General features: G+C 44.2%; 2 protein-coding genes across 2 annotated transcripts in view; both read right to left on the reverse strand.

Annotated features, from left to right (window-relative positions):
- The window catches only part of rps15a (ribosomal protein S15a), a 61497-nt gene extending 41909 nt beyond the window's left edge, over positions 1–19588 (reverse strand). The window contains exon 1 of the mRNA XM_051933949.1: positions 19571–19588. The gene's annotated coding sequence lies outside the window, so the exon portion shown is untranslated. The remainder of the gene's footprint in view (positions 1–19570) is intronic.
- On the reverse strand, positions 1–26513 carry arl6ip1 (ADP-ribosylation factor-like 6 interacting protein 1). The gene is made up of 6 exons (XM_028814076.2): positions 26354–26513; positions 17079–17212; positions 16833–16952; positions 10388–10505; positions 8664–8748; positions 1–383 (listed from the first exon to the last, which is right to left on the reverse strand). Exons 1-6 carry the CDS (start codon positions 26387–26389, stop codon positions 265–267), a joined length of 612 nt encoding a protein of 203 aa, XP_028669909.1. The 5' UTR covers positions 26390–26513; the 3' UTR covers positions 1–264.

The raw sequence follows: 26513 nt of genomic DNA on the forward strand, positions 1-26513 counted from the left end.
AAAAAAACAACTCGGAGCCCACTCGGAAACACAAGATGGCTAAAAAGCATTTGTGCCTGCAGTTCCAAGATATTTCAGTGTGGCGCTTCAGCTCGGCACCCTACAACACAAAACGACCGGCGTGTTGGCACCGTGCTCGAGCCGAGGAGGTGGCCTTGGCTTGCCGTGGTGAAAGAAGCCAACCGGAGGGAAACAAAAACACTCGCTCTCTCTCTCTCTGCTGGTTGGGCAGGAGTGGGACCCTGGGGGTAGAGGGGGGGGTCTTTACTCCGTCTTCTTCTCCTTCTGTTTCAGCAGCTTGTTGACCTCTCGCTTCGCCATGCCCACATACCGGCTGATGAGCCCATGTTGATTGAGGCCTGGCAGCATCAGCAGAAAGGTAACTGGAGTGAAAGAAAGGCATGATGGGTAAGAAAGCAAGTCATGGAGTAGGAAATCATGCAGCACTTCACGTTGTGGCTGCGGGTTTTTATTCAAACCAATGGCTAGTTGTGGTTTCAGTCATGTGATCACAGCCCAATGAGATTTACTTGTATTCTACTACCGTAACTAAATCAGGAGACACGCAAAACACAGAAAATTAACAGCTGAAGGCTGCTCGTACTTGCAAATACATGGACATTTACCAGAGTCCACACCTTGTGTGGTGGGCACCTCGCACAGTACCTACACTTCCCACTGTTCACTTGTTCGATGCTTTAAATGTCACAGTGAATGGAAACTGCCAGTGGTTTGTGGCCCATGCAAACCTCTTTCTTGTTTTGCAATTTTAGCAAAGGCCTTCTTACTGCCCCTCGACTGGTCAAGTCCACACACACGCCCTTGACCCTCTGCAGTTTGCATACCAGGAGAAGGTGGGAGCGGAGGATGCCATCATCTACATGCTACACTGATCCGTCTCCCACTTGGACAGAGGCAGTGGTGCTGTAAGAATTATGTTTCTAGACTTCTCTAGCACCTTCAACACCATCCAACCTCTGCTCCTTAGGGACAAGCTGACAGAGATGGGAGTAGATTCATATCTGGTGGAATGGATCGTGGACCATCTTACAGACAGACCTCAGTATGTGCGTCTCGGGAACTGCAGGTCTGACATTGTGGTCAGCAGCACAGGAGCGCCACAGGGGACTGTACTTTCTCCGGTTCTGTTCAGCCATCGGACTTCCAATACAACTCGGAGTCCTGCCACGTGCAAAAGTTCGCTGACGACACTGCTATCGTGGGCAGCATCAGGAGTGGGCAGGAGGAGGAGTATAGGGACCTAATCAAGGACTTTGTTAAATGGTGTGACTCAAACCACCTACACCTGAACACCAGCAAAACCAATGAGCTGGTGGTGGATTTTAGGAGGGCCAGTGATCATCAGAGGTGACTGTATTCAGAGGGTACAGACCTATAAATACCTGGGAGTGCAGCTGGATGATAAATTGGACTGGACTGCCAATACTGATGGTCTGTGCAAGAGAGGACAGAGCCGACTATACAGTAATCCCTCGCTATATCGCGCTTCGCCCTTCGCGGCTTCACTCCATCGCGAATTTTATATGTAAGCATATTTAAATATATATCGCGGATTTTTCGCTGGTTCGCGGGTTTTTGAGGACACTGGGTCTTTTAATTTCTGGTACATGCTTCCTCAGTTGGTTTGCCCAGTTGATTTCATACAAGGGACGCTATTGGCAGATGGCTGAGAAGCTACCCAACTTACTTTTCTCTCTCTCTCTCTTGCGCTGACTATCTCTTATCCTGACGTAGGGGGTGTGAGCAGGGGGGCTGTTCGCACACCTAGACGATACGGACGCTCCTCTAAAAATGCTGAAAGATTATCTTCACTTTGCTACCTTCTGTGTGCAGCTTTTAAGTATGCTGCATGGTGCTTCGCATACTTAAAAGCTCAAAGGGCACGTATTGATTTTTTTATCTGTCCCTCTCCATCTCTCTCTCCATCTCTCTCTGCTCCTGACGGAGGGGGTGTGAGCTGCCGCCTTCAACAGCTTTGTGCCGCGGTGCTTCGCATACTTACAAGCCAAACAGCCCTATTGATTTATTTGGTCCTTTGAAGAGGAAGATATGTTTGCATTCTTTTAATTGTGAGACTGAACTGTCATCTCTGTCTTGTCATGGAGCACAGTTTAAACTTTTGAAAAAGAGACAAATGTTTGTTTGCAGTGTTTGAATAACGTTCCTGTCGCTCTACAACCTCCTGTGTTTCTGCGCAAATCTGTGACCCAAGCATGACAATATAAAAATAACCATATAAACATATGGTTTCTACTTCGCGTATTTTCTTATTTCGCGGGTGGCTCTGGAACGCAACCCCCGCGATGGAGGAGGGATTACTGTACTTCCTTAGAAGGCTGGCGTCCTTCAACATCTGCAATAAGATGCTGCAGATGTTCTATCAGACGGTTTTGGCGAGCGCCCTCTTCTACATGGTGGTGTGCTGGGGAGGCAGCATAAAGAAGGACGCCTCACGCCTGAACAAACTGGTGAGGAAGGCAGGCTCTATTGTTGGCATGGAGCTGGACAGTTTGACATCTGTGGCAGAGCGACGGGCGCTGAGCAGACTCCTGTCAATCGTGGAGAATCCACTGCATCCAGTGAACAGGATCATCTCCAGACAGAGGAGCAGCTTCAGTGACAGACTGCTGTCACTGTCCTGCTCCACTGACAGACTGAGGAGATTGTTCCTCCATCACACTATGCGACACTCCAGTTCCACCCCGGGGGGTGGACGTTAACATTATTCAAAGTTATTGTCCGTTATACCTGCATTGTCATCACTCTTTAATTTAATATTGTTATTATCAGTATGATGCTGCTGGAGTATGTGAATTTCCCCTTGGGATTAATAAATTATCTATCTATCCATCATGGACTGCTGCTATGCAGGGCTTGAAGTTGTTGTTCTGCAAGGTCTTTGTGATTCTGCTGTGGCTTTGGATCTGCCACACCTGACCTGCTCCTGTCCAAGTTTCCAAGTTCGTTTAGATCAGGGGTCTCCAAGCTCTGGTGCTACAACACTACTGTGGCTCTGGGTTTTCATTCTAACCAAGTTCTTAGTTGGTGACCAGTTTTTTGCTGCCAATTCCTTTGCCTGAATTGTAATTGGACTTGCTATTGAACAACTGGACCCCTCAATTGCGCCTGGCATACAAAAATGAGCAAACACACGACCAGCTAACCTGCGCCATCATTTAATATCTGAAAATAAAGAAGGGTGACGGTCTCAGGAATGTTGATCTGCTCATGTCCATAAACCATTTATTTTAGAGGACAGCTTTGGAAATGTCTGCTATGGCAGAATCAGAACACCAGCAAGCCATGGAATTAAAGAATGGGATTAAATTCACAACAACAATCAGCTTCTAATAAAGAAACTGGCTGGAGTGAAACAGATTGGAGTCTGACGCCCAGACTTAGTTGGCTCACTAACTCCCTCATCCCATTTCAGTGTGGCTGCCATTTAACTCTTGAGGGCTGAATAAAAATTTTTTTTCCAAAAAACTCCGTTCAGTTTTCTATAAAAGCACACAAAACAACCGTTTCACCATAAAATCAACATAAAACGTCTGTTTGCTGTTTCTGGCGGTAGCAGCTGTGCAGGCACGGCTCGATGGCCTGCAAGAATAAGAGAAGGGTCACCTGCCGGACTGTCTCTGCTTGGTGGTGGCAGTCACAATGAGGTGCAATCCGGTTTGTACCTCGTCACCCATCGGAAGTGGCAGCCCTCCCAGGCAAACAATCTTGTAGGCGCATCAGCTACACAAATGTGTTCAGCATCACGCTGAGCTGGGGGCCGATCAACTCATGATGATGATGATGATGAAAGTGAGGTACCAGCATCTATCTCCATCTCCAGATCACTTACATCAAAATCGGAGTTTGACAAGTCAGAGTTTGATTCTGTGATAATACGCAAAACATCTTCCACAGAGCATTTTGCTTTGTGCAGTCGCTTTGGTCTCTTACCAGATGTTGATGCCATTTCAGAAGTGGTTTGCTCTTCGCTATTCACACACGTGCAGGGAGCCAAGGTCAAATCAAAAAAAAGCTAACTTTTCTTCTAGCAATGAAAATTGAACTAAAATGTAACGACAAATTCTGTTACAGTTTACAGCTGATTACTGTCCTCTAGCCCTGAATTTTGACAAATGTCAACATCAGCCCCGAAAGAGTTAAGGGGGAGAGGAAGAAGAAGAAGGCTGTAATTCAGAGGACTGAACCTTACACAAGTCAATTTAAATGAATGGACAACAAGTTAATTAGCAGCAAAAACCGGTCACTAATAAACTACTTGGCAGGAATGAAAACCAGCAGCGCTCCAGGAGCAGAGTTGGAGACCCCTCTGGGTTTAGCTGGCGTAGACAAGTCTACTTGCTGACATCTTGGCTTTCTTTGCAGTTCACTTTTAAAGGATTCGAACTTCATTTTGTCTTCCTTGGTTATTAGCAGTTTTTCTCACCATTATGATAGCGACAGATTGTCCAAAAATGTGTCCGAGGATGTGGACACACAGTTTGTCCCAGCACAGCGGGTTTAGAAGTAAACAACAAAAACATTTTAGGCCACCTGTAGGAATTGTCTGCAACAACTTTCAAGGCTTCAGTAACTTCCATTGATGCAGAAAAGATGGAAACCATAACCCATTGGGTTTTTATTTTGGGTACAACTCAAAATTTTTTTTAAACCTCTGGCAGTTTTCTGTTGTACCATTTCAAGTTATTCACTGAATTTGAATAGTTTACAATTTCAAACTGCAAGAAAACAGGGCTGTTTTAAAATTTGACCAACAGTGTGCAACATACATACATACATACATAAATACAAAATCCTAGGACAAGACAAGAATTTTTTAGAGAGATAATTTCAAATCCCGCAAGATGAGACTTTGTGCCAAGAGATGAAGTGAAAACTGAACAGGTCCGAGCGGGGGGCGAAAATAAAAGTAGAACGTCGTTAATGAAAGTACTAAAATTCTGAAGTCTCAAAAAAATTATAGTAAAGATCGCATTAGCGCAAACAAACGGAAAGGACTCTGAAATAACAGAGCAGCGAACAAAGATCAAATATATAGACATGGGTCATAGGACAGAAGTATGTAGATATTGTTCGGCTTTAAACTTTAAATTGGAGACTTGAAGATCATCATTAGTATCAGGGAAAAAGTAGCGTTTCTTCCCAATGAAGAGGCGTATTCCGTGAGAATTAAAAGATTTGGTGTTTAGTGAAATCCACATACGTGAGCGGCAGAGACGTGAAGTGGCTGGACACCCCACAGTCCACTCACTTCTCATTCGTGTGAATGTTATTATTAGACAGTTCCTGCGCGGTCAGCTCAGTGCTGGGTCAGAAATAAAAGAGTAGAAGACAAAGTTGTAAAGAATTCAAAAACGTTGGCATGATACACTTGGCAGGTTAGAGATCAAATACTATAATTCAAAAGTCTCAAAAAAAATACAGTAAAGATCGCAAAAGGGAAACACACATATGTGAGTGGCAGAGACACGACGTATACAGAGGAGATAACATATGGATGGGGCAGATGGCTGTACATCCCAGCCGGAATGGTTGCCATTTCCTTTCTTGATTGGGAGAAAACTACCGTGGAAAGACCGAGGTGGCCGGCCACCCAGGGCTGTGCGTTTCCCCCATTACACTGTATGGTGGGACAGGGCTTCCATTAGGGCAACCCACAGGGCAGCAACAGAGATGTAGCCATGGTGGGCCAACTAGAAGGTGCTGTTGGGGGACACCCCCCCCCCATCCCATCAGATAGAAGATTCCCTCGATCTGGAAGGGTCTCCTTATTACAGTGCTGATGCACCTGAAGTAAAAGGGTTAAAAATGTGTGTAATGGGGCCAAGTCTGTGCACTTGTGTCAGGTTACAAATACGTCAATAAAGTATAAAGTATTAGGAACTGGTAAATTACAGTTAGCTTAATGAATCAAAGTCTGTTGGGACGAACACCTGTAGTTCTGGCGGTGCACAGTTTTGAATTTGATTTTCTTGCTAATCGGCATACAAACGGGACGCTGAAGAAGCCGCTTTGCTTTAGCACTTTGTGTCATTTGCGACATTGACGGTCATAAATTAGCAGTATTTGGATACAACTAACTCCAGAGAAAAACATGAAAAGAAAAAAAAAAGGTATAAAGGGGTTTAAAGTTATGGCAAGAATGCCAATGTCTGACTTTCTAAGATTGTATTGGCACATTTTCCCAAATGTACAATAGAAGGGGAAAATAAAAGGAAGATCATTTTAGATAAAAGCCAGACTTGCTGATTTGTGAAAACTGCAGAGAATACAAAGCTGCAACCACAGCAAGTGTCCCCTCACAAGCCTCTCTGTTTAAACTTCAGGCTGTGGAAGTGCGAGGAGATTTGCCGGACCAACCTTGAAAGCCTTCACTTCACACCTGAGACACTTATTTTTTTATATAAAGTGGCCAGTCGAGTAAAAAGAGAAGGACTTTAGCCTTTGCAAAGTTAATTCTTGTACTTGACAAAAAAAATGGCAGAGCAAATCAACGACCCCTGAAATCCAAACGCTGCACATCAATGTCAATGCCGCCTACGGATCAGACCAACTTTGTTAAAAGGAAATTTTTTTTTTTTTTTTTTGGGCCAATTCATCAATGAACAAGAAAGAAGGCTAAATTACACAACTCACTACCATAAATTAAGCATTAACATTCCCAAATTTTGAAGTACAGTGGTACCTTGAGACACAAGTTTAAATTCGTTCCGTGACCGAACTTATAATTCAAAATGCTCGTATCTCAAATCAATTTTCACCATTGAAATTAATTGAAATGAGAGTAATTCATGCCAGCCCCCAAAAAGCCACCCCAATTTTTTGTTAAATGTTTTCAACGCAAGAAATACTTCCATCCATCCATTTTCCAACCCGCTGAATCCGAACACAGGGTCATGGGGGTCTGCTGGAGCCAATCCCAGCCAACACAGGGCACAAGGCAGGAAACAATCCCGGGCAGGGTGCCAACCCACCTGTAATAAAAAGGTTTTCTCTGTAACAGGAGAAGGGATGAAATAAAGGAGTAAGAGGGGGGGTTGGTCGCTTCAGTGCAAAACCAGCTACAAAGATTGGAATGTTTGGGATGATAGCGAAAGAATGTGCAAAAACTTGCTTCTCATAAAGAGTTTCAGAATGTTATGGGAATACAGTCAAGGCCATGTACTTGTTTTTCACTTCGAGGGGCTTCATTGCAAGCAACGCTTGTTATTGTGTGTCTTCTGATACTAGGCACCATCTCAGTGAGGGCCAAGTAGAAGAAAAACAATAAGATGTCCCGTGGGAAGAAGGTGTGCAGAAACTGATCACTTCTGTATACACTGCTTACACGTAAGCCATTTTGGGCAAGGACACTCAATTAGTATATAAGGGAAGGTTCCGCCCTCAGTTTCTTTGGAAGCTCAACCGTGGGGAACGTGCACACCGCCCGGTATTGGACCAGGCTCACGAGTTGATCCTCTGACGAGACTGACACGCGGGCTCCCTCAGTCTACTGGTCTAGGATGATGGCTCTGGGTCTTTTGATATTACTGTAAGTATAGTATAATTCACATATCTGTATTACTGTAAGTTAATAGTATAAATCACATATCTTTATATATATTACTGTAAGTCAATAGTACAATTCCTATATCTGCATGTATATTGCTATTATATTGTATGTAACTGATATTATATTTGAACAAGTAAACAATTGAAGTATTGGACCTTTCCTCTCTGATTCTTGCCTGCTTATTTTCTGTTAAAACCTTTGAACCATTTTCCCAAACTAAAACACCACCGCAGGACACACACACACAAACACACACACACACACACACACTAGGGCCAATTTGGAATCGCCAATCCACCTAACCTGCATGTCTTTGGACTGTGGGAGGAAACCCACGCAGACACAGGGAGAACATGCAAACTCCACGCAGGGAGGACCCGGGAAGCGAACCACAGGTCTCCCAACTGCAAGGCAGCAGTGCTACCACTGCGCCGCCCTAAGAAAAACTTAAACAAAATAAAACCTAAGAAATTAAACAGATGTTGGTGAAGCCAATTAGCGTATCGTAATGTTATTTTCTTTCACTTCACTAGTTTCTTTTTTGCCACACTTTCCTCACTTTCATTCTCAAGGCGTTTCAATAGAAACCTGTCCAAGGAGCTTTGTTTCTTTAGAATGTTTCTGAAATGACTTAGGCGAGTGTCATTAAATTGCGCCGCTGCACGAACAGTTGTAACTTTTTCAGGGCGTTTCTTTTCTTTAAAGTTCAAAACTTTTTCCCCACATTGCCAACACTTCCTTTATCCTCACTTTAAGAGACAACCTCCTCCTATACGATCCCGATCTCCTGCAGAACCTCCGTATGTTGCCACGTCTGTAGTTCTGTCAACTAATCCGTCGTCAGTTCCTCAGAATGTGTGGCGAGAAGCTCTATGATGGCTCGTATTTCAAATTTTGGCTCGTAACTCAAGGCAAAAAAATCGACCTTGTGACGGCTCGTGTCTCAAACTCGTACGTTGGGGCTCTTGTATTTCAAGGTACCACTGCATGTCCTTTCCTCCCTATACCTTAAACTTAGTACATCATACTAACATGAAAACAATAGTATAAAAAGAAAAAAAAAAAAAATTACCAATTAGGTACGTAAGGAAGAGATTGTGAACTTGCTGTCCAATCCATGCCATCGCTGACAGGGCTGTTATGACGGTCAAGAAGTACTGTGAAGAGAGAGAAACAGAGTTTGAGCTCAACTAGAAACTGACGCCTCTCTCTGGCCTTCCTGTTTGTGTAACAAAAGCAAAATTGAGAAATGCCAGTTATCCTGTAGGCAGCCCTGGCTGTGTATGCACACACACACACACAGGGGTGTAAGGCTTCTTCGGCTATTTTGTTATTTCAACAAAGTCAACATCAAAATGGTTAAAAGGTGGGAATTGTTTCTGAACATCCTTAATGGCCACCTACAATGGACGGTCTGGTTTAATCCACTAGATGGCAGCAAATCACACAATATAAGCCAAGGCTCATGCACTTCTGGGATGATTCCATAAGGAGGATGTGTGCCCAATGCCAGCCATTACACGCTTGCTTGCCAAGCAGGCTAACTGAGCACAACCCTCCAGGCACCTTTAAAAAACAAATGCAAGGCAGACCGCAGTTTGTAGCTGCAGGCAGTAAAATCAAAAAACTGTGCCACCAGTGCAGTGGGCATTAACTCTTTGAGGGCTGAATATTTTCCCCCCCCAAACAACTCATGTTTCTGAAAAGGACACAAAGCAATGGTTTCACACAAATCAACATAAAATCTGTTGCTGTGGCAAACCAGTTTGCAGTCTCCAGCGGCTCAAGCTGCTCACGGGAGGCACGACGGCTGGCAGGAATGCGTCTTCACGGGGTCGGAGGTGGTAGCAGCAGTCGCGGTGACAGTGCATCACAGTCTGGTTTGTACCTCATCATTGCAAGTGGAGGTCTTTCCAGGTGAACCCTGCCCCGTCAGCACCACGATCGGCTGATGTGGCAGCTCTCGTTAGTTTTCGATTACTTGCATAAATATCGGAGTCCGACAAGTCAGAGTGCAATTCAGTGATAATACGCAAAACGTTGTCCGCAGAGTATTACTCTTTATGTAATCACTTCTGTCTCGCCAGATGTCGATGCCATTTTTGCTGTTATTTGCTACTTGCGCAGGGAATCTCAGTCAACCCCATGAAGCTAACTTTCCTTCTAGCAAAGAGAGTCCAGCTAAAACAGGGGGTTTGTCACCATTTACAGTGGATTGCCAGTGCCAACCCCTCCTTTTGGAACAAAAGGAGACATCTGCCCTGAAAGAGTTAAGAACATGCAATTGGCTGCACTGAATGGCATCACGGGTTTCAAATTTACTAGAAATAGAAGTTGCCAACTGGGATCCCGAGCAGTTTCATCGTGTGGTGGGTGCAGCAATACACTGTACCAGTGCAGGGTCCCCAACCTGACCCTCCCAAGACAGACTGGAGAAGCGATGCCTTTAAAAGCTGTAGCCCTAGTGAAAGAACATCCCAGAGAGTGCGTGTGCCCCCCCGCTTCGCTAGCTAGAACACAACACTTACTCCGGTTCCCCATGACCCTCTGCAGGGTTATCTCAAAGCATCAGGGGAGAAAAATGAAGAGTGCAAGGACAAATCCTGGGTGGGGTTACCAATCCATTAAAGCACCCCTCACACACTCACGTGGGGGCAGTTATCAGGTGCACATTAAACCTTTAAGCTAGTTGAGCCGAGTGGCCTGTTCCCGTCACAATTACTCCGAGGAGACACCACAAGTTCTGCTGTATACATTATGGGGGCAGATAATACAGGTTTAAAACAAGTACCGTACCATTTTGGGTTTCTCTTCCTTCAAAGCAAAGACCCGCCTGCCCCAGCCAAGCACGCGGCGCTGGGTTTTCACAAGGTTCCCACAGATCTCATGGAACCGCTGCTGCTGCTCTGTAGTCCTGAAAAATGGAGGGGAACAGTCGAGATGTTAGAAGACGGAACGCTCCACAGCGACACAAACAACACCCGCCTGAGTGACCTGAGGAGCTCTCACAGGTCAGGCAGGGCTGGGCCGATACCAAATATCACAGATTGGGTTTTCATACGCTGTTTTGTTCAATAATGAGAGGACTGGAATTTAGGCTTTGTTTTCTTAAACTGGAGAACAAATTTTTAAAATGTGTTTAGGAGGATTAGAAATAAAAGAAAGCAATTCCGATTCTGAATGGATGGCTGAAAGACAATCTCACACACACACACACACACACAACAGGGAAACAAAAACTATACAGTGGGTATAGAAAGAACCCCCCCTTTGAAATATTCTTTTTTTTTTTGCTTTACAGCCTTAAATGAAAACACACAAACCAATATATTTCTCTCAGCTTGACTTACTCAATGCCATCTATAACATCAAGTGAAAGACATCACAGCTAGAATTATAAAAAATAAAAACCAACTACTGAGCGTAGGCTGTTGCAGTCCAGAGGCCAGTTCAGGGCCCTACGCGGTTCAACCCGGATGGTTGGGGGGGGGGGGGGGGGGGGGGGGGTATAGCGCTCAGGAAGGTGTTTTAACTCTTTTGAGGGCTGAATTTTCTTTCCAAAAACATCATTTCTGAAAAGCAATGGTTTCACACAGAAATCAACATAAAACGTCTGTTGCTGCATGCTGCAGCTGCCAGTTTGCCAAGAAGGTGCGTCAGGCTTGCTGCCAGGCTGTCTTCGTGTGGGTCATGGTCGCAGTTTATTGCAATCTGGTTTCAACCTCATATCATAGTTAAGTGGCAGTCCTCACTGGCTACATGAACCTGTTCAGCACCACGAGTAGCTGGGGACCAATCAGCTGAAGCTGGAACATGACATTCGTTTTCGATCACTCATATCAAAATCGGAGTCCGGCAAGTCATAGTCCAGTTCAGAGATAATAGGCAAAACGTCATCCACGGAGTATATTGCTTTACACATTCACTTTGATCTCTCGCCAGATATTTGTGCCATTGTTTGTGTCTTGTTACTCGGGAACTGCAGGAAATCTCAGTCAAATCAGTGAAGCTAACTTTTCCTTCTAGCAACAAGAGTCCAACTAAAACCCAACAGTTGGTTTTATCAAAGCTTACAGTTGATTACCATCCTCAACGCCTCCTTTTGACAAAAGTCGACATCAGCCCTGAAAGAGTTAACATCCAGAAAAGGACTTCGATGACCAGTAGGCCTACACGTACACTTGTGTGTATACAGAGTGGTAAAATACTGATTTTGTTCTGAATCTGGTAAAGGCCGGTAATATTAGATAGATACTTTATTAATCCCAATAGGAAATTTATTATTTATTAGAAAATTATTGGGATATTTCACGATTTTATGGGGATCTCTCTGAATGAATCCGAAACTAATCTCTAAAATTAACGTTTGCAATAGTGCATTTGGCAAAGTTATGACGGTGTTACAATATTAGGGATTTAGGTGAAGATTGCAATTTGGATAATAAATTAACATTGTTAATAAGACTAAGATGCACTGAACTGAATTGCCTGGGACTGGCACAGGTAGCTGCAGTGCCAGGGGCATGACAGGGGCCCCAGACCCACAGCCCGACAACAAAAAAAAAAAAAAAAAAAAAAAAAAAGGTGTAAGTCGGGGTTGGGGTGGGGCCCTACGCGGATGCCTAAGAATGTCCCTGGCTAGTCCGCCCGACTGAACATTTGGGTGGAGTGGGGCGAGCATGGCAGGTGACCTCTGGGAGGGGAGCCGACCTCGGACAGTCTGGCAGCCAAGACGGGGGTCGGCAGAAAGGAGTGTGTGGTTGCCGAGTCTCCGCGAGTGATGGGTGAGCCGAGATCGGGAGGAGTTAGAGCAGGGGGTCCTCCATCACAGTCCTGCAGGTTTTTAATTCCAACTAGTTTCCCCCCAATTAGAAGACTGCCCATGCGGAGAATGAAACTTGGTATTGAACTATCTAGCTTGTTGTCAATGCTTGCATTCATCCAAGAGTAAATTGTAACTGCACTGCAGAGTTTCCTTCTGTCAGAACGTTCTCCAGGTGTTTGGTGGACCAGAATAGATTTAACCCTTAAACTGCCACATACTTAGGGGTTAATGCACCCCTGGACGCCAAATACTTAAGTAAACGTCACAATTCACAAAGAAAATCGGATACATTTTTTTTTTTTTTTTCCCCCAAGCAAAGAGCATCACAATTACTGCAACACTGATCATTTTACACACTGCCTGTAAGAGCCAATCTTAGAAAGTTAAAGTTTTGAATTAAACTCCTATTAATGTTTGCTTAATTTGAACAGAATACAATTTCTTCCATAGTCCTAGACAATGGTATGGTCTTTTCCCCCTACAAGTTAGTAAGAGATATCACAGTGTGTGTTATAGCAAGAAGGTTCTAACAGCTTCATTGTATTTAGAGCAGGTCCCAGTAAACAGGGGCTTCAAAGTCCCATTTTCAACTCCAAAATGGGAGAAGCACACAGTTTTCTGACCATTTTGAAATGGTTCAGAAATGAGAATAGTAAACCACTTAAGATGTAACAAGATTAGGCTTAGAACTAAATTTTTCATAAAATAAATTTTTTTTTGCTATTTTAAATTTTCTTTTTTTGTGTGAACCGTTTTACTTTGAAACTTAACTAAAACTTTTAAAAACGAAGATAGTGAGTGTGTCTGTGGAATCATTTTTGCGTGTCAGGCTTTTGTTGAATCCCATTTTTAAAGTTAGAGCTGCTGAACGTTGGAAAAAATGCATCTACACTGCCAATGAACTGTAAAAACTATTAAAAAAAACTGCTGCAACAATCTACGATGATATGTACAAGGTGCAACCGACGCCATCGATGAAATTCAGTAAATCACCGAGACCAACTGCACTTCAACTGGCTGCACACAGAGGCCAGTCTAGGGCATCGGCCGAATCCCAGGGACTGTGATGCTGCAGGGGGCGCCAGTGGTCACGAGCTGGCTGCTCAACGAATGTACAGCACGGACTGATCAGCTCCGGCGTGCTGGCAAATTACTCTGGGAAGCGACTTTAGCCAGTTGCGGTGTTCAATGAATGTACTTTGCCAAATATACTCTGCTCCGGCGTGCTGCCAAATTGCATTGGGAACAGACTACAGCACACAGTACAGTTTATTTTTGTATAGCCCAAATCACACTGGAAGTGCCGCAATGGGCTTTAACAGGCCCTGCCTCTTGACAGCCCCCCAGCCTTGACTCTCTAAGAAGACAAGGAAAAACTCCCAAAAAATCATTAGTGGGGGGAAAAAAAAAATGGAAGAAACCTCAGGAAAGGCAGTTCAAAGAGAGACCCCTCATCAGGTAGGTTGGGCATGCAGTGGGTGTCAAAAAGAAAACGGGGTCAATACAATACAATACACAGAACAAATCCTCAATAAAAAATAATTTTTTTTAGAAGTACAGAGCAGAATTTAACAGTAGATGATATCATATAATAAGATTTGGATAATTTTAGACTCCTGGAGACCTCATCCATCAAGCTGCCTCCCCCATTTAGCTATAGCTGGCTCTGGCTGTTTAAGGGTTAAACTTAACGCTCCTTCCACTTTCCCCATATTTTTAAATCCCAGATACTTCATGGTAAGCACGATAGCTGCTGGTTTATTGGTTCTCTAATGTCCAATTAAGAAAACTGTCAACAATTAATTGCCTATTTTAAATTTTAGCAGCTGCATTTAAGTTTTAAGGATCCTGAATGGTAACAGGCAAGCGAACTAAAATTAAGCCCAAAAAAACGTATTGCTTTAGTCATAAATAAAAGGGTTCTAATTAAGAAACTGGTTAAAGTGGAAACCTGCAGCCATAGCAGACCTCCAGGACTGTAATTGAGGACCTCTGATCTACAAAGGCTGCGGTGGGCTGGCGCCCTGCCCGGGGTTTGTTTCCTGCCTTGCGCCCGGTGTTGGCTGGGATTGGCTCCAGCAGAGCCCCCCCATGTCCCTGTAGGTTGAATAACGGATGGATGATCTACAAAGGAACTCAGTTTAATGCTCTGCCTCTTTAGCACCTTTTATTCTTTAGACAAATCTATTATCAGCAGCAAGGATGGAGTTCTAATTAGGACACTGGCTGCAATGAAAACCCGTAGCCATTGCGGCCCTCCAAGACTGTGATTGAGGACACACTCCCCGAGTTAGAGAGACTGAATTTTATCCCCTAATTTTAATGGATTACAGTTTATCCCCCAACTTTTCACCTGGTTTTATGGATTTATTTTATGAACTGCACTGTGGACACTTATTGGTTTGGTTTTTGACTTTTTCCACCATCCTCATGCTTCATCGGAGATTTGTCCCCATTTGTCGATTAGTTATGCCCGAGCTGAGCTGACCGTGTTGGATTCTACAGACTCCTGTATGTCAAGAAGGAGTCTGGAGGGGAGCGGCAACGTCAAACGCTCCTACCATCAAGCCACACAGAAGTAATACACACACAAGAGCCACATAACGTGCAGTGCAGGCTGGGACCGATTATACATTCATCAGCTAAAAGCTGAATTTGAAACCTGCAGAGTCGAACAAACAGTCCGGCCGAGCAGTAAACCAGTCGGGGTCAGAGCTTTGAGAACAGTTTGACCCGTCTAGGATATCCGAGAGCAATACGTCCTGTGACAGCAGCTGGCCGAGGGCCACAAATGTTTCACGTCTTCCACTGCAAGGACAGCCAAGCAGCATATGATCTCCACAGGACTGTGGTGAATTATAAAAGCGCTCGCAGGCCGCTGAGCCAGGTGGCGGGCACGAGGATTTAATCCTTGCTGCTTTTAGAAGGCATGACGTACAAGTTTAAACACACACTGACCAGACCTTCATGTTTAAATGAAAATATAAAAATCGATTAAAGTTTCACAAAGCTCCGTACCACCGACTTCACGGCCTTATTTGAAGGGTGTGTGGCAGTTACTTTAAAAGGTGGGCAGAAGCTACAAGAGACATTTTTGGCACAATAGCAAAATCTTTTACATAAGATGCTTCATGATGTTATTCACCAGCCTGTTTCATGGATTTCATTTGTGGAGGAAAAAACGTGTGCTTCCACATCGAGTCGGTTTAGGGGGGCACCTTCCTTATGCGCTAAAGGATTTAGAGTGCGGTCAAAGGCTGCCACCCCATTGCATTCACGATAAAATCCAGTTGGCGTATTTGAACAGGACTGCCATTCAGTGGTTTCTGAATTGGCATAAAAAGGGCACGGTCTGGGAAAATTAAAGCTTTGCTCGTGTTGCTTTACTCCAAAAAAACATTCTGTGGTTGCATTTATGCTCGTTTCTTAAATTCCCGTATACGCTCATGCATAAGTTGGGTCTTGAAACCCAATCGTAAAAATCAGACCCCGACTTATACACCCATTCAAAAATGCGACCCTTAAATTTTATTATTTTACATCTTCTTGTCTCCTCCAATCTCTTCTCAGTTTTTCGGACACATTGAATTTTGTTGCAGCAGCACAGTTTCCAGTTTCTTTCGCCACTTCAGTGACTTAATTTTAAGATCAGCTTCATATTTTCTTCTGATCGAATGCTCCATCGTAGGTAAGGGATTCTCTTACGATAAAGGAGTACGAGGGTGCGAGATACAAAAAACACAAAGCAGTGCAAACGGCACTTTAGAATAGTTTGGGTATCATCGTGTGGGCACAATACAGACAGAGAGAGGTTAGGAGCACACGCTGATACAGCGCATTGCCGTACCCACCTAGAAGAAAAAAGGCCGAGTGCTCCGTGTTTGCTCTCTCAGGTGGGTGGGCATCAACATACCGTAATCTCGTGTACCAATAGCGCGAGTTTTCCGCATTCGACTTATACGAGCGACATTATAAAATACCAGAAATTACACGATAAAAATCAAAGCCCCGACTTATCCGGGAGTATTTATGGTAACTTTGACCTCTCACCAAACTCCACTTCAAACCACAATTCTGTTAAAATTCCTACTGGGAAGCTCGTATTTCCAATCAATCACATGGTAAAGGATGGTAGAATTGACAAATTTAAGAAATGAATCTGAAAAAGAGCCTCTCCCACTGGACCACAGGCACAATAAGGGGACTTGCAGAGTTGGGACGATGAATGAGATGACAAAGGGGGACAGAAGTCCATAGATGGGGGACAGACAGTGCAGTGTAAAGCTCAAGGTTCACATTCTTAACCACTTGAGCCAAAGCCCAGCAAGAGTTGTCCTGAAGTGCAAGGAATTTTTAATGTGCTTGCTGTGACACAACACAAACCCCCCCCCCCCCCCCCCTTTCCTATTAACTTACCATTTGGTAGATCCAAAAATTTTGGGTGCAAGAGTTGGGACCAGATAATCAGCCAGACAGAGAATCATGATGGCACAGGACACGCCAGTCAGCACCGAGGGATCGAGATAATAGATCAACCTGTCAAGAGGAAGGACAGGAGGTGAACATCTCGCATTACCGTCAGCAGATGGTGAGCCACCTTTAAATAAAAAAAAAAAAAAATTTTAAGAGTTCACGGCATCGGCGAGACACAAAGATACTCACAAGAAAACAAAGGACACCACTCCGCAGAGAGCAGCCGGGAACCAGGGCTTCTCCCACCTCAGTATCTTATCTCCGGCCAGAATCACCTCACCCCAGGCCTGCAGCTGCTCCTCCAGCTGAGCCGTCTCCTGCGCCTGAAGGGGAAGAGCAGGGGGACAAATGAGGCGACAGCCACAAAATTCACTTACAACTTAACTGGGGTGGGAACAAAAAGAACACCAATACTAAGTTAATAATTCATTACTCAAGCGCTATCCACACAGGGAGGAACTGGGAAGTGAACCCACAATCTTCCAGTCTCCTTACTGCAAAGCAGCAGCACTACCACCGCGCCACAACTGGCAAGTCAAGGATTTTATTTGAATGCACTGCAAATGTCAAAGGCACTTTATATTTCATATGCTTTTATTATGTAAAGTATAAGACAATCAACCTAAACTTGCACAAAATAGGACAAGATGGCATAAAATTGGGCTACGGTGCCTACAGACATTCAACTACCAGTCTGCCAGAGTGCTGTGCCAGTCAGTGTGTGCGATCGGACCTCCCTACAACACAAAATGTGCACACATTGCAGACGGACGGCAGCCAATCTCAAACAAAGTTATTAAACTCGAGATCTGAAGTGTACTGTAGTTTTAATAAAGCAACAAAATACACAACAAGGCGTGTGGATGGCCCGCCAATCGAATTTTTCATTGTTAACATGTGCCTAAAAATCAAACACCTGCAGTGGGTATAGAAAAGAATCCCCCATTTTTTTTTTTGCTTTACAGCCGTAAATGAACACACACACAAATTAATATTTTTTCCGGCTTTACTGACTCAATGCCATCTCTAACATCCAAGTGAAAGACATCACAGCTACAGTTCAGAAGAATAAAAACAAGAAATCCTGAGATTAAAAGGACCCCCCCCAAACTCACTCAGGTGTCAGTGCCCCCCCCCCCCCCAACTCACTCCGGTGTCAGTGCCCCCCCATTTCTATTGCGGTTACTGGCTTCCCTCCACCTGTGCTCAGTTGTAATGAGTGTGATTAGTGAAGCTGTTCCTGGCTCATTCATTCCCTTCCTTGGCAGTGCCACTGACAGCAAACAACTGACTGTGGGTGGCAAGTGACTTTCAAAAGATCTCAGACAGACATGAGCCAGGAGATCTGACAGGCTTCATCAATCCCAAGGAGCTCAGTAAAGTCCATCATAAAGAAGTGTCTGGTAACCACTAGGACCCTCCAAACTGGATGGAAGAGCAAGGAGGAAACTGGTAAGAGAGGCCACCAAGAGGCTAATGGCCACTTTGAAGGAGTTACAGGATTTGATGGCACAGAGTGGTCATTAATGGTGTGCATGTGACAACAATTTGACAAGCACTCCACAATTGTGGCTTGTTCAGGAGGGTCACACTTTTCAAGAAAGGCCACCATTGAGTTTCGTTTGAGTTTTGCCAGAACGCACCTTGAAGATTCTGATGCCAAGTGGAAGAAGGTCTTCTGGTCAGATGAGCTCAAAATCAAACTCTTTGGCCTCAATACCAAATGGTGCACCAATGCAGCTCACCATACCTACAAGTAAAGCATGGAGGGGGCAGCATCCTTTGGGGGGGCCTGGGGCTCTCATTAGGGTAGAAGGAAAAATGGATGGGCAAAATGCAGTCAAATTGAGGAAAACCTGCTACCCTGTGCCAGAAAGTTGAAGACGGGCAGAATGTTCACCTTTCAAACAGGACAACGACCCGAAGAACACAGCAAAATTGACCACCCAGTGGCTGAAGGAGAAAAAAGTGAATGTTCTGGTGCGGCCAGTCAGAGCCCAGACCTAAATCACAGTGAAAATCTGTGGAAAGATCTGAAGATAGCAGAACTGTTCAAGTTTGGTCACATTGGATGGTGAGTGTTGGTGGTCTGCTAAAATTGACCACCCAGTGGCTGAAGGAGAAAAAAGTGAATGTTCTGGTGCGGCCAGTCAGAGCCCAGACCTAAATCACAGTGAAAATCTGTGGAAAGATCTGAAGATAGCAGAACTGTTCAAGTTTGGTCACATTGGATGGTGAGTGTTGGTGGTCTGCTAAGAAGAGCGGGCAAATATTACTCAATCAGGGTGTGCAAAGCTGATAGAGGAGCATCCCAACAGACTCAAGGCTGTCATTAAAGCAAAAAGGGGGGTCAACAAAATGACACTGACATGGGGGGGTGATCCGTTATTCATCTCAGTAGGTCTTGTTTTTGATTTTTTATCATTTTTCTGAACTGTAGCCATTTTCTCTTTCACAGGTGGCATGGAGTAAGTAAAGCTGGGAAGAAACATTCTGAGCATTTTCATTTAAGGCTGTGAAGCAAAAAATAAAATGGGAATATGTCGGGATCCGATTCTTTTCTATACCCACTGTAGCCATACGATCTCCACTGGACAACAATTGGCTTGGCAGCAGAATAAGACACACTGAAGAAGTCTGCGACATTGAACATGGCACTGTCACAGGATGCCAACCTTTGCCAGAAGTCGGAACACAAAATGTCTGCTCTGCTAGGTCTTCCCCAGTCAGTTGTGCCATTATGGTTACGTGGAGGCATCAAGGAGCAACAGCAGGAAGACGGTGCAAACTCAAGAGTAGGGCTGGCAAGTACAGAAGTGTATAGCATAATGTTAAAAAAAATAAATAAAAACCTATCCAAAGTGGCATCACCCACAACAAACTGCCTCCGAAAGCAACAGGAGCTTCACCAAATGAGTTTCCATGGCTGGGCCCAAGATCACTACATGAAATGCCAGGCATCAGCTGGAATGGTGTTAAAGCAGAACGCCCACCATTGGACATGGCATCGATGGATGTGTGTTCTCCAAAGTGATGGATCAGGTTTCATTATCTTATCTCATAGTCTAATGGATTGATCCCGGTTTGGTGGATGCCAGGAGACTGACCTTCTGGAGTGCATGGTGCCTACTTGGTTCCAGTGAAGAGTAATGTTAGTGCTACGGCACACAGAGGTTTTAAACATTGCCAGCTTTGTGGTGACAGTTTGGGTGGAAGACCCCTTTTCACTTCAGCAGGATTCAGCCTATGTGCGCGCAGGGCCAGAAAGGCACTCTAGTGGCCTCCACCCTACTGAGAAATGCCAATAAAATGAGCCTGGTCTCCTCGTCCAACATCAGTACCAAACCTCACAAGCGCTCTTCTGGCCAGATGGGCACACATTCCCCACAGACACACTACAAAAATCTTGTGGTGTTGACCACCTCCATTAATTCTTCCCACATTAAAGAACCAGTTTTGATATTTTTCCAAGTCAAAGTTGTTTCTTCACAAACGTGGTTCGTATGCAAAACTGCGCTCCTGTTGTAAAGTTAAGCATCTGATAAAATTTGAAACACAGGAGCCAGCGCTGCCATTTTAGCATGAACCCTATGGAGTGTGGGACCCCAATGGAAAACAAAAGCATAAAACACTCCTCAAATACGTCTTGTTTGTTCAAGCCAAGACAGTTGTAGATAATCAGTCTGCGTCTTGTGATTACACACACAGTCACGCATTGTAAAAAAAAAAAAAGCCTAAAATGTGTCATTAAAAATAGAGAAGTGAAGAGTTTGTGTAAGAAGACTAAATAAAGTTCTATCTACACAATAAAATAAAACAAAAAAGAAAATCACATATCTTCCAATACAACTCGGAGTCCTGCCACGTGCAAAAGTTCGCTGATGACACTGCTATCGTGGGCAGGAGGAGGAGGAGTATAGGAACCTCATCAAGGACTTTGTTAAATGGTGTGACTCAAACCACCTACACCTGAACACAAGCAGAAAACCAAAGAGCTGGTGGTGGATTTAAGAGGACCAGACCCCTCGTGGACCCTGTGATCATCAGAGGTGATTGTGTGCAGAGGGTGCAGACCTATAAATACCTGGGAGTGCAGCTGGATGATAAACTGGACTGGACTACCTACCAATACTGATGGTCTGAGCAAGAGAGGACAGAGCCGACTATACTTCCTTAGAAGGCTGGCGTCCAACATCTGCAATAAGATGCTGCAGATGTTCTATCAGACGGTTGTGGCGAGCGCCCTCTTCTACGCGGTGGTGTGCTGGGGAGGCAGCATAAAGAAGAAGGGACAAACTGGTGAGGAAGGCAGGCTCTATTGTAGGCACAGAGCTGGACAGTTTGACATCTGTGGCAGAGCGACAGGTGCTGAGCAGACTCCGGTCAATCATGGAGAATCCACTGCATCCACTGAACAGGATCATCTCCAGACAGAGGAGCAGCTTCAGCGTCAGACTGCTGTCACCGTTCTGCTCCACTGACAGACTGAGGAGATCGTTCATCCACCACACTATGCGACTCTTCAATTCCACACGGTTGGTTTAAACGTTAACATTATACAAAGTTATTGTCTGTCTGTATACCTGCATTGTTCTCAGTCTTTAATTTAATATTGTTATCAGTATGTGAATTTCCCCTTGGGATTAATAAAGTGTCTCTATAATTATATACATACACACACCGTACTTTTACTGTATGCGTGTGTGTATTTTAATGCATTTTTATTTTAGGATCAGCCAACTGCTGTTAACCTGTGGACTCCCAGCTCAGATGGGTTAGCAGACATTGTGTAACTTCAAGGTTTCTAAATTGTTCTTTAACAATGAGCTCAGAAGGTCTTTAAATATTCATAAGGCAGTTAGTGCTCTTCAAGCCGAGTGTTAATTTCAGGCCCAGATACGACTCAGGGGTGTGAAATTAAGAGAGAGAAAGAGAAAAAAACAAAACAAACCAAAGTTCGAGTGTGATGTTTTGTTGATTAGATCGTAGACAGCCGGGTTTGTTTATCTAAGCTTAAAGCGTCCGTCTGTCTGTAAGAATATGTGAAAGGGAGGCTCGGGACTTTAAGGTGAACATGTTTCGTGTTTTAGCTGAAAGTAACTTCATTTAATGATCAGCCAGACAGTGCACTACCAGATTGTTCTCCATGTTTGGGATTTGAGTGAGGCCTCTCCAAAGTAAACCTAGATCTTGGGCTATCCCACAATGCAGCATTAAATTGATTATAACAAAATGGAAAAGGACAGGGCACCCCTACAAACCTGGTAAGAGAATGCCACCTATCAAAACTCACAATAATCCGTGATGAAACAAACAAGAAAACCTGTTCAGAGTTTGCCCAACGACATGGCAGAAAAGTTCAGATGAGAGCAGAATTGAACTTTTTGGCCATCACCAGTCTTTTTGCTATTGAAATGGGGTCCTCGACACGGTGGTGGTGTCCATGCTGTCGGGCCAGGATTGAAGGAAAGATGGCACCAAATACGGGATGATTCTTAATGAGGAAAACCTGCTTCAATCTGCCAAAGATTTAAGACCGGGATGAAGATTCACCTTCCAGCAAGAAAATGAAGGACCCTTCACATACCACTAAAGTAACACTGGTGTGGTTTAAAAAAAGGGAGCCACTGAAATGTCTGAAAATGACTTCAAAGCCCAGAGCTCAATCCAATGGAGAATCTGAGGCAGGACTTGAAGATGGCTGTACACCAACACAACCCGCCTAAATCTGAAAGAGCTGGAGAAAGTTTTGCTCCGAGGAGTGGACGACAATCCCAGTGGCCATGTGTGTGACGCTAATGAGAGAAATCCATCTGAAGGCTTGCAGCCTGAATTACAGCAGAGACTGTAAGGATCATCAACAGGATCATCTCCAGACAGATGAACAGCTTCAGCCACAGACTGCTGTCACCGTCCTGCTCCACTGACAGACTGAGGAGATCGTTCCTCCGCCACACTATGCAACTCTTCAATTCCACTTGGGGGGTAAACGTTAACATTATACAAAAATACTGTCTGTTTTTCACCTGCATTATTCTTCTTTAATATTATTTATTGTATCAGTATGCTGCTGCTGGAGAATGTGAATTTCCCATTGGGATTAATAAAGTATCTTCAAGAAACGACTTTGGGTTTGGGGGGCTGAATACTTACGCACGCTCGTGACGGTTTTGCGGTAACGGTCTCACAATAAAAATTTATTTTGCAACTTTAAGGTGGCAGACATGTTGTGTAAATCAAATGGTTTGGATCTCCTCAAAAATTCCAGGTAGGCACTGAAAATATGGAAGGTGGTGATTGGGAGGAAATAAAAAACACACAATAAAGTGGACTGTGATTCGCTCAGGTGACAGGAAGCCACACCCCTTGGGGGCTGAAAGGTGGATGTGCTAGAAAACAAAGTGCTGAGCTATCATGTATGGCAGGTCTTTTACAAAGTCTGAATTTTATAACATTATAAACCATTTCACAAACACCACGTAACTAAGATGTGGATTAATACCAGACAATTTAATAAACCCTTGGGATTAATAAAGTATCTAACTCTCTTGGCTAAATTTGAAAGCTTTTCCTCCGTGCCCCATGACCTCCCATAAGAACCACCAGTGGGGACAACATTAAATTTTTTTTTTTTTTTTTTTTGTGTGTTTTAAATGTACAGAAAGCACTCAACTTTAGACCACAATTTCATATGGCACACGTATACACAGCACATTTGCAAAGAAAAACTTCCAAGATCAAAAATACCAAATTTCTATCCTTTAAAACAGTCACACACACAGTTCTGTCCACGTGTGGACAAGTTGCTATGATGTTTGCGTTTTTTTTTCAGAATAATGTCGATTATAGAACGACGCATTACGTGGCATTTTGCACATCCAAAAGGTTCTCCTGGAGACGTCCATATTGGGTTTCTAAATGTTTTATATTGCATTGACGGTGACTTGTTTCCTGTTCTGTATATTGTATTGACCCCCCCCCCTTTTTTTTGCATATTAAATCTACCTCAACAGGGGTCTCATCTTTCCCTGATCCATCCCCCCCCCCCCCCAGGTTTTTTTTTTTTTCTTCCCCCCTCCTTTGTCTTAAGAGTCCCGGCTGGGGGCTATCAGAAGGCAGGGCCTGTTAAAGTCCACTGCAGCACTCTGATTTGGGCTATACTAAAATAAATTGTATTTTACTGGAATGTGGTCAATGTGGGTGTGACATCAGCCCTAGGCTCCAATAGCCGACTTCTGAGGTACAAGAAATGCAGCAAACATTTACATCAAAGCCATGGGCACCACCAGGAAGAACTAACACATTGCCTTGAATTTCCCCTTGGGATTAATAAAGTATCTATCTTCCAAATGTGGAAAGTACTTCCCAGGAATTGCAAATTAACAGGACACACAACATTGGGTACAATTAACAATCCCTATAAAACACAAGATATACACAGGGAACAAAATTTTGAACTAGAACAGAAAAACCAAAACAACAAAAAAAAATTACATTGGAGTTATCGTGTAGCATTCTGTAGAACGTTATTTGTGGAACAAACAGATCTTCGGGCCAGACAGGGAAACCTGAACGAAAGGTCAGACTGTCAGGGTTACGTTAGACACCTTAATGAACAAATTAAAATTTTTCCAAGTTTTTTTTTTTTGGGACAAAGAATGACTCAAGTCAGCAGACTTCATTCATTTTGGGAGATCATTCCAAAGTCTGGGCACTACAGAGCTGAAGGCTTGGTCACTTTGGGGCACAAAGATTGCCCAAATACTGATGCTCTGTGTAAGAGGACAGAGCCAACTATACTTCCTTAGAAGGCTGGCGTCCTTCAACATCTGCAATAAGATGCTGCAGATGTTCTATCAGACGGTGGTGGTGAGCGCCCTCTTCTACGTGGTGGTGTGCTGGGGAGGTAGCATAAAGAAGAAGATCGCCTCACACCTGGACAAACTGGTGAGGAAGGCAGGCTCTATTGTAGGCATGGTGCTGGACAGTTCGACATCCGTGGCAGAGCGACGGGCGCTGAGCAGACTCCGGTCAATCATGGAGAATCCACTGCATCCACTGAACAGGATCATCTCCAGACAGAGGAGCAGCTTCAGCGACAGACTGCTGTCACCGTCCTGCTCCACCAACAGACTGAGGAGATCGTTCATCCATCACACTATGCGACTCTTCAATTCCACCCGGGGGGGTGGACGTTGACATTACATAAAGTTATTGTCTGTCTGTATACCTGCATTGTTATCTCTCTTTAATTTAATATTGTTTTTTGTATCCATATGCTGCTGCTGGAGTGTGTGAATTTCCCCGTGGGATTAATAAAGTATCTAAATCAGTGAACCTTCTCCATCACTGTGCTCCCGCTTGCTGAAGGAGCTCACTGGTGTTGTTCAGTCCCACGTCATTTAAAGCTTTATTTTTTTTTTTAGTAAATGTTTTATTCTAATCTATAAGAAGATACTAGGAGGCAGCAATGGTGGTGCAGAATGGCTGTGATGTGCTCATTGTTGCAGTTTTGTGTAAGGACTCTTGCAGCAGAGTTTTGAGGCAGCTGGAGTTGTAATAAGAAATTAGAAGGGGCCGGCCAGTTCAACGTTACAGTGATGGATGTGGACTACATTAAAATTTAATTAAAGAATGGACGAGTTTCTCAGCTTGTAGAAGGAAGAAAGTTTGATTTGTGGGACCTTGAGGGTGTGAGGTGCATTAAATGCGTGACGAAAGATTAGTCAGGGCGAGTCTTCTTTGCGTTCTCATCATGCATTACTGTCAGCTGGACCTTTGTAATCTTGTGAGCGGCACAAAGCGGCGCTCCGTTTCTGGATCACTTCGGGAAGGAGGACGTCGCTCATCGTGCCGCACAACCTGGGAAACGAGACGTCAGCTGTCGCGTTTATTTTCAGTCCTTCTCCTGCCTTACACTGAATGACATCCGTATAGAAAAATACGAAACTAGGAACAAAATATACATTTTAAAATATATACACACAATGTACGCAAGGCGCTATATAACCAGTTATACATCCAGCTAGAATCCCCACCCGCCATTTCAAAACTTCCGATTTATTTTATTTTATTTTTAAATCTTTCACACTCCCCTCAACTTCCGGGGGTTAATTAGCGCAAATCGCTGTATGCAGACACACTCGCTCAAGGGAAGATAGGGTACGGCGATACCGGAACGCTGACGCACTTCGCGGACACTGCAGCCCCCTGTCCGCCGCGGCTGCGCGTTCACAGTTTCCTTACGACGCCCTTCCCGTTCGAAGCACAGATAAGCTTGAAGGTAGCAAAAAGAAGAAAAAAACAGTTGACGCTAGCAATAAACACAACCCGCATCACGAGCTCAGCTCAAGGCCTACGCGGCTGGCGCTTCGGGGGCTTTAATCTTTCTTGACCTTGCAGACACGTAAAGCAAACTACTAGCCCTAACTGCTTTACATCATTAAAATAAGAACGCCACTCACCAATAAATTTGCACTTTTATTGTCTCCTTCCGCCATCTTTGAAGAACGTCTACTGAAGTTTTATATGTATGAAGCCTTTAGGTTTCAGATGTTATTTTCGCCACAACATCAAAACGAAAGATAAAGTCTCTGCTCGAGGCTGAAGACGGGCAGCGTCGCA

This window comes from Erpetoichthys calabaricus, chromosome 11 (genome assembly GCF_900747795.2).
Source record: "Erpetoichthys calabaricus chromosome 11, fErpCal1.3, whole genome shotgun sequence".
Lineage (NCBI taxonomy): Eukaryota > Metazoa > Chordata > Cladistia > Polypteriformes > Polypteridae > Erpetoichthys > Erpetoichthys calabaricus.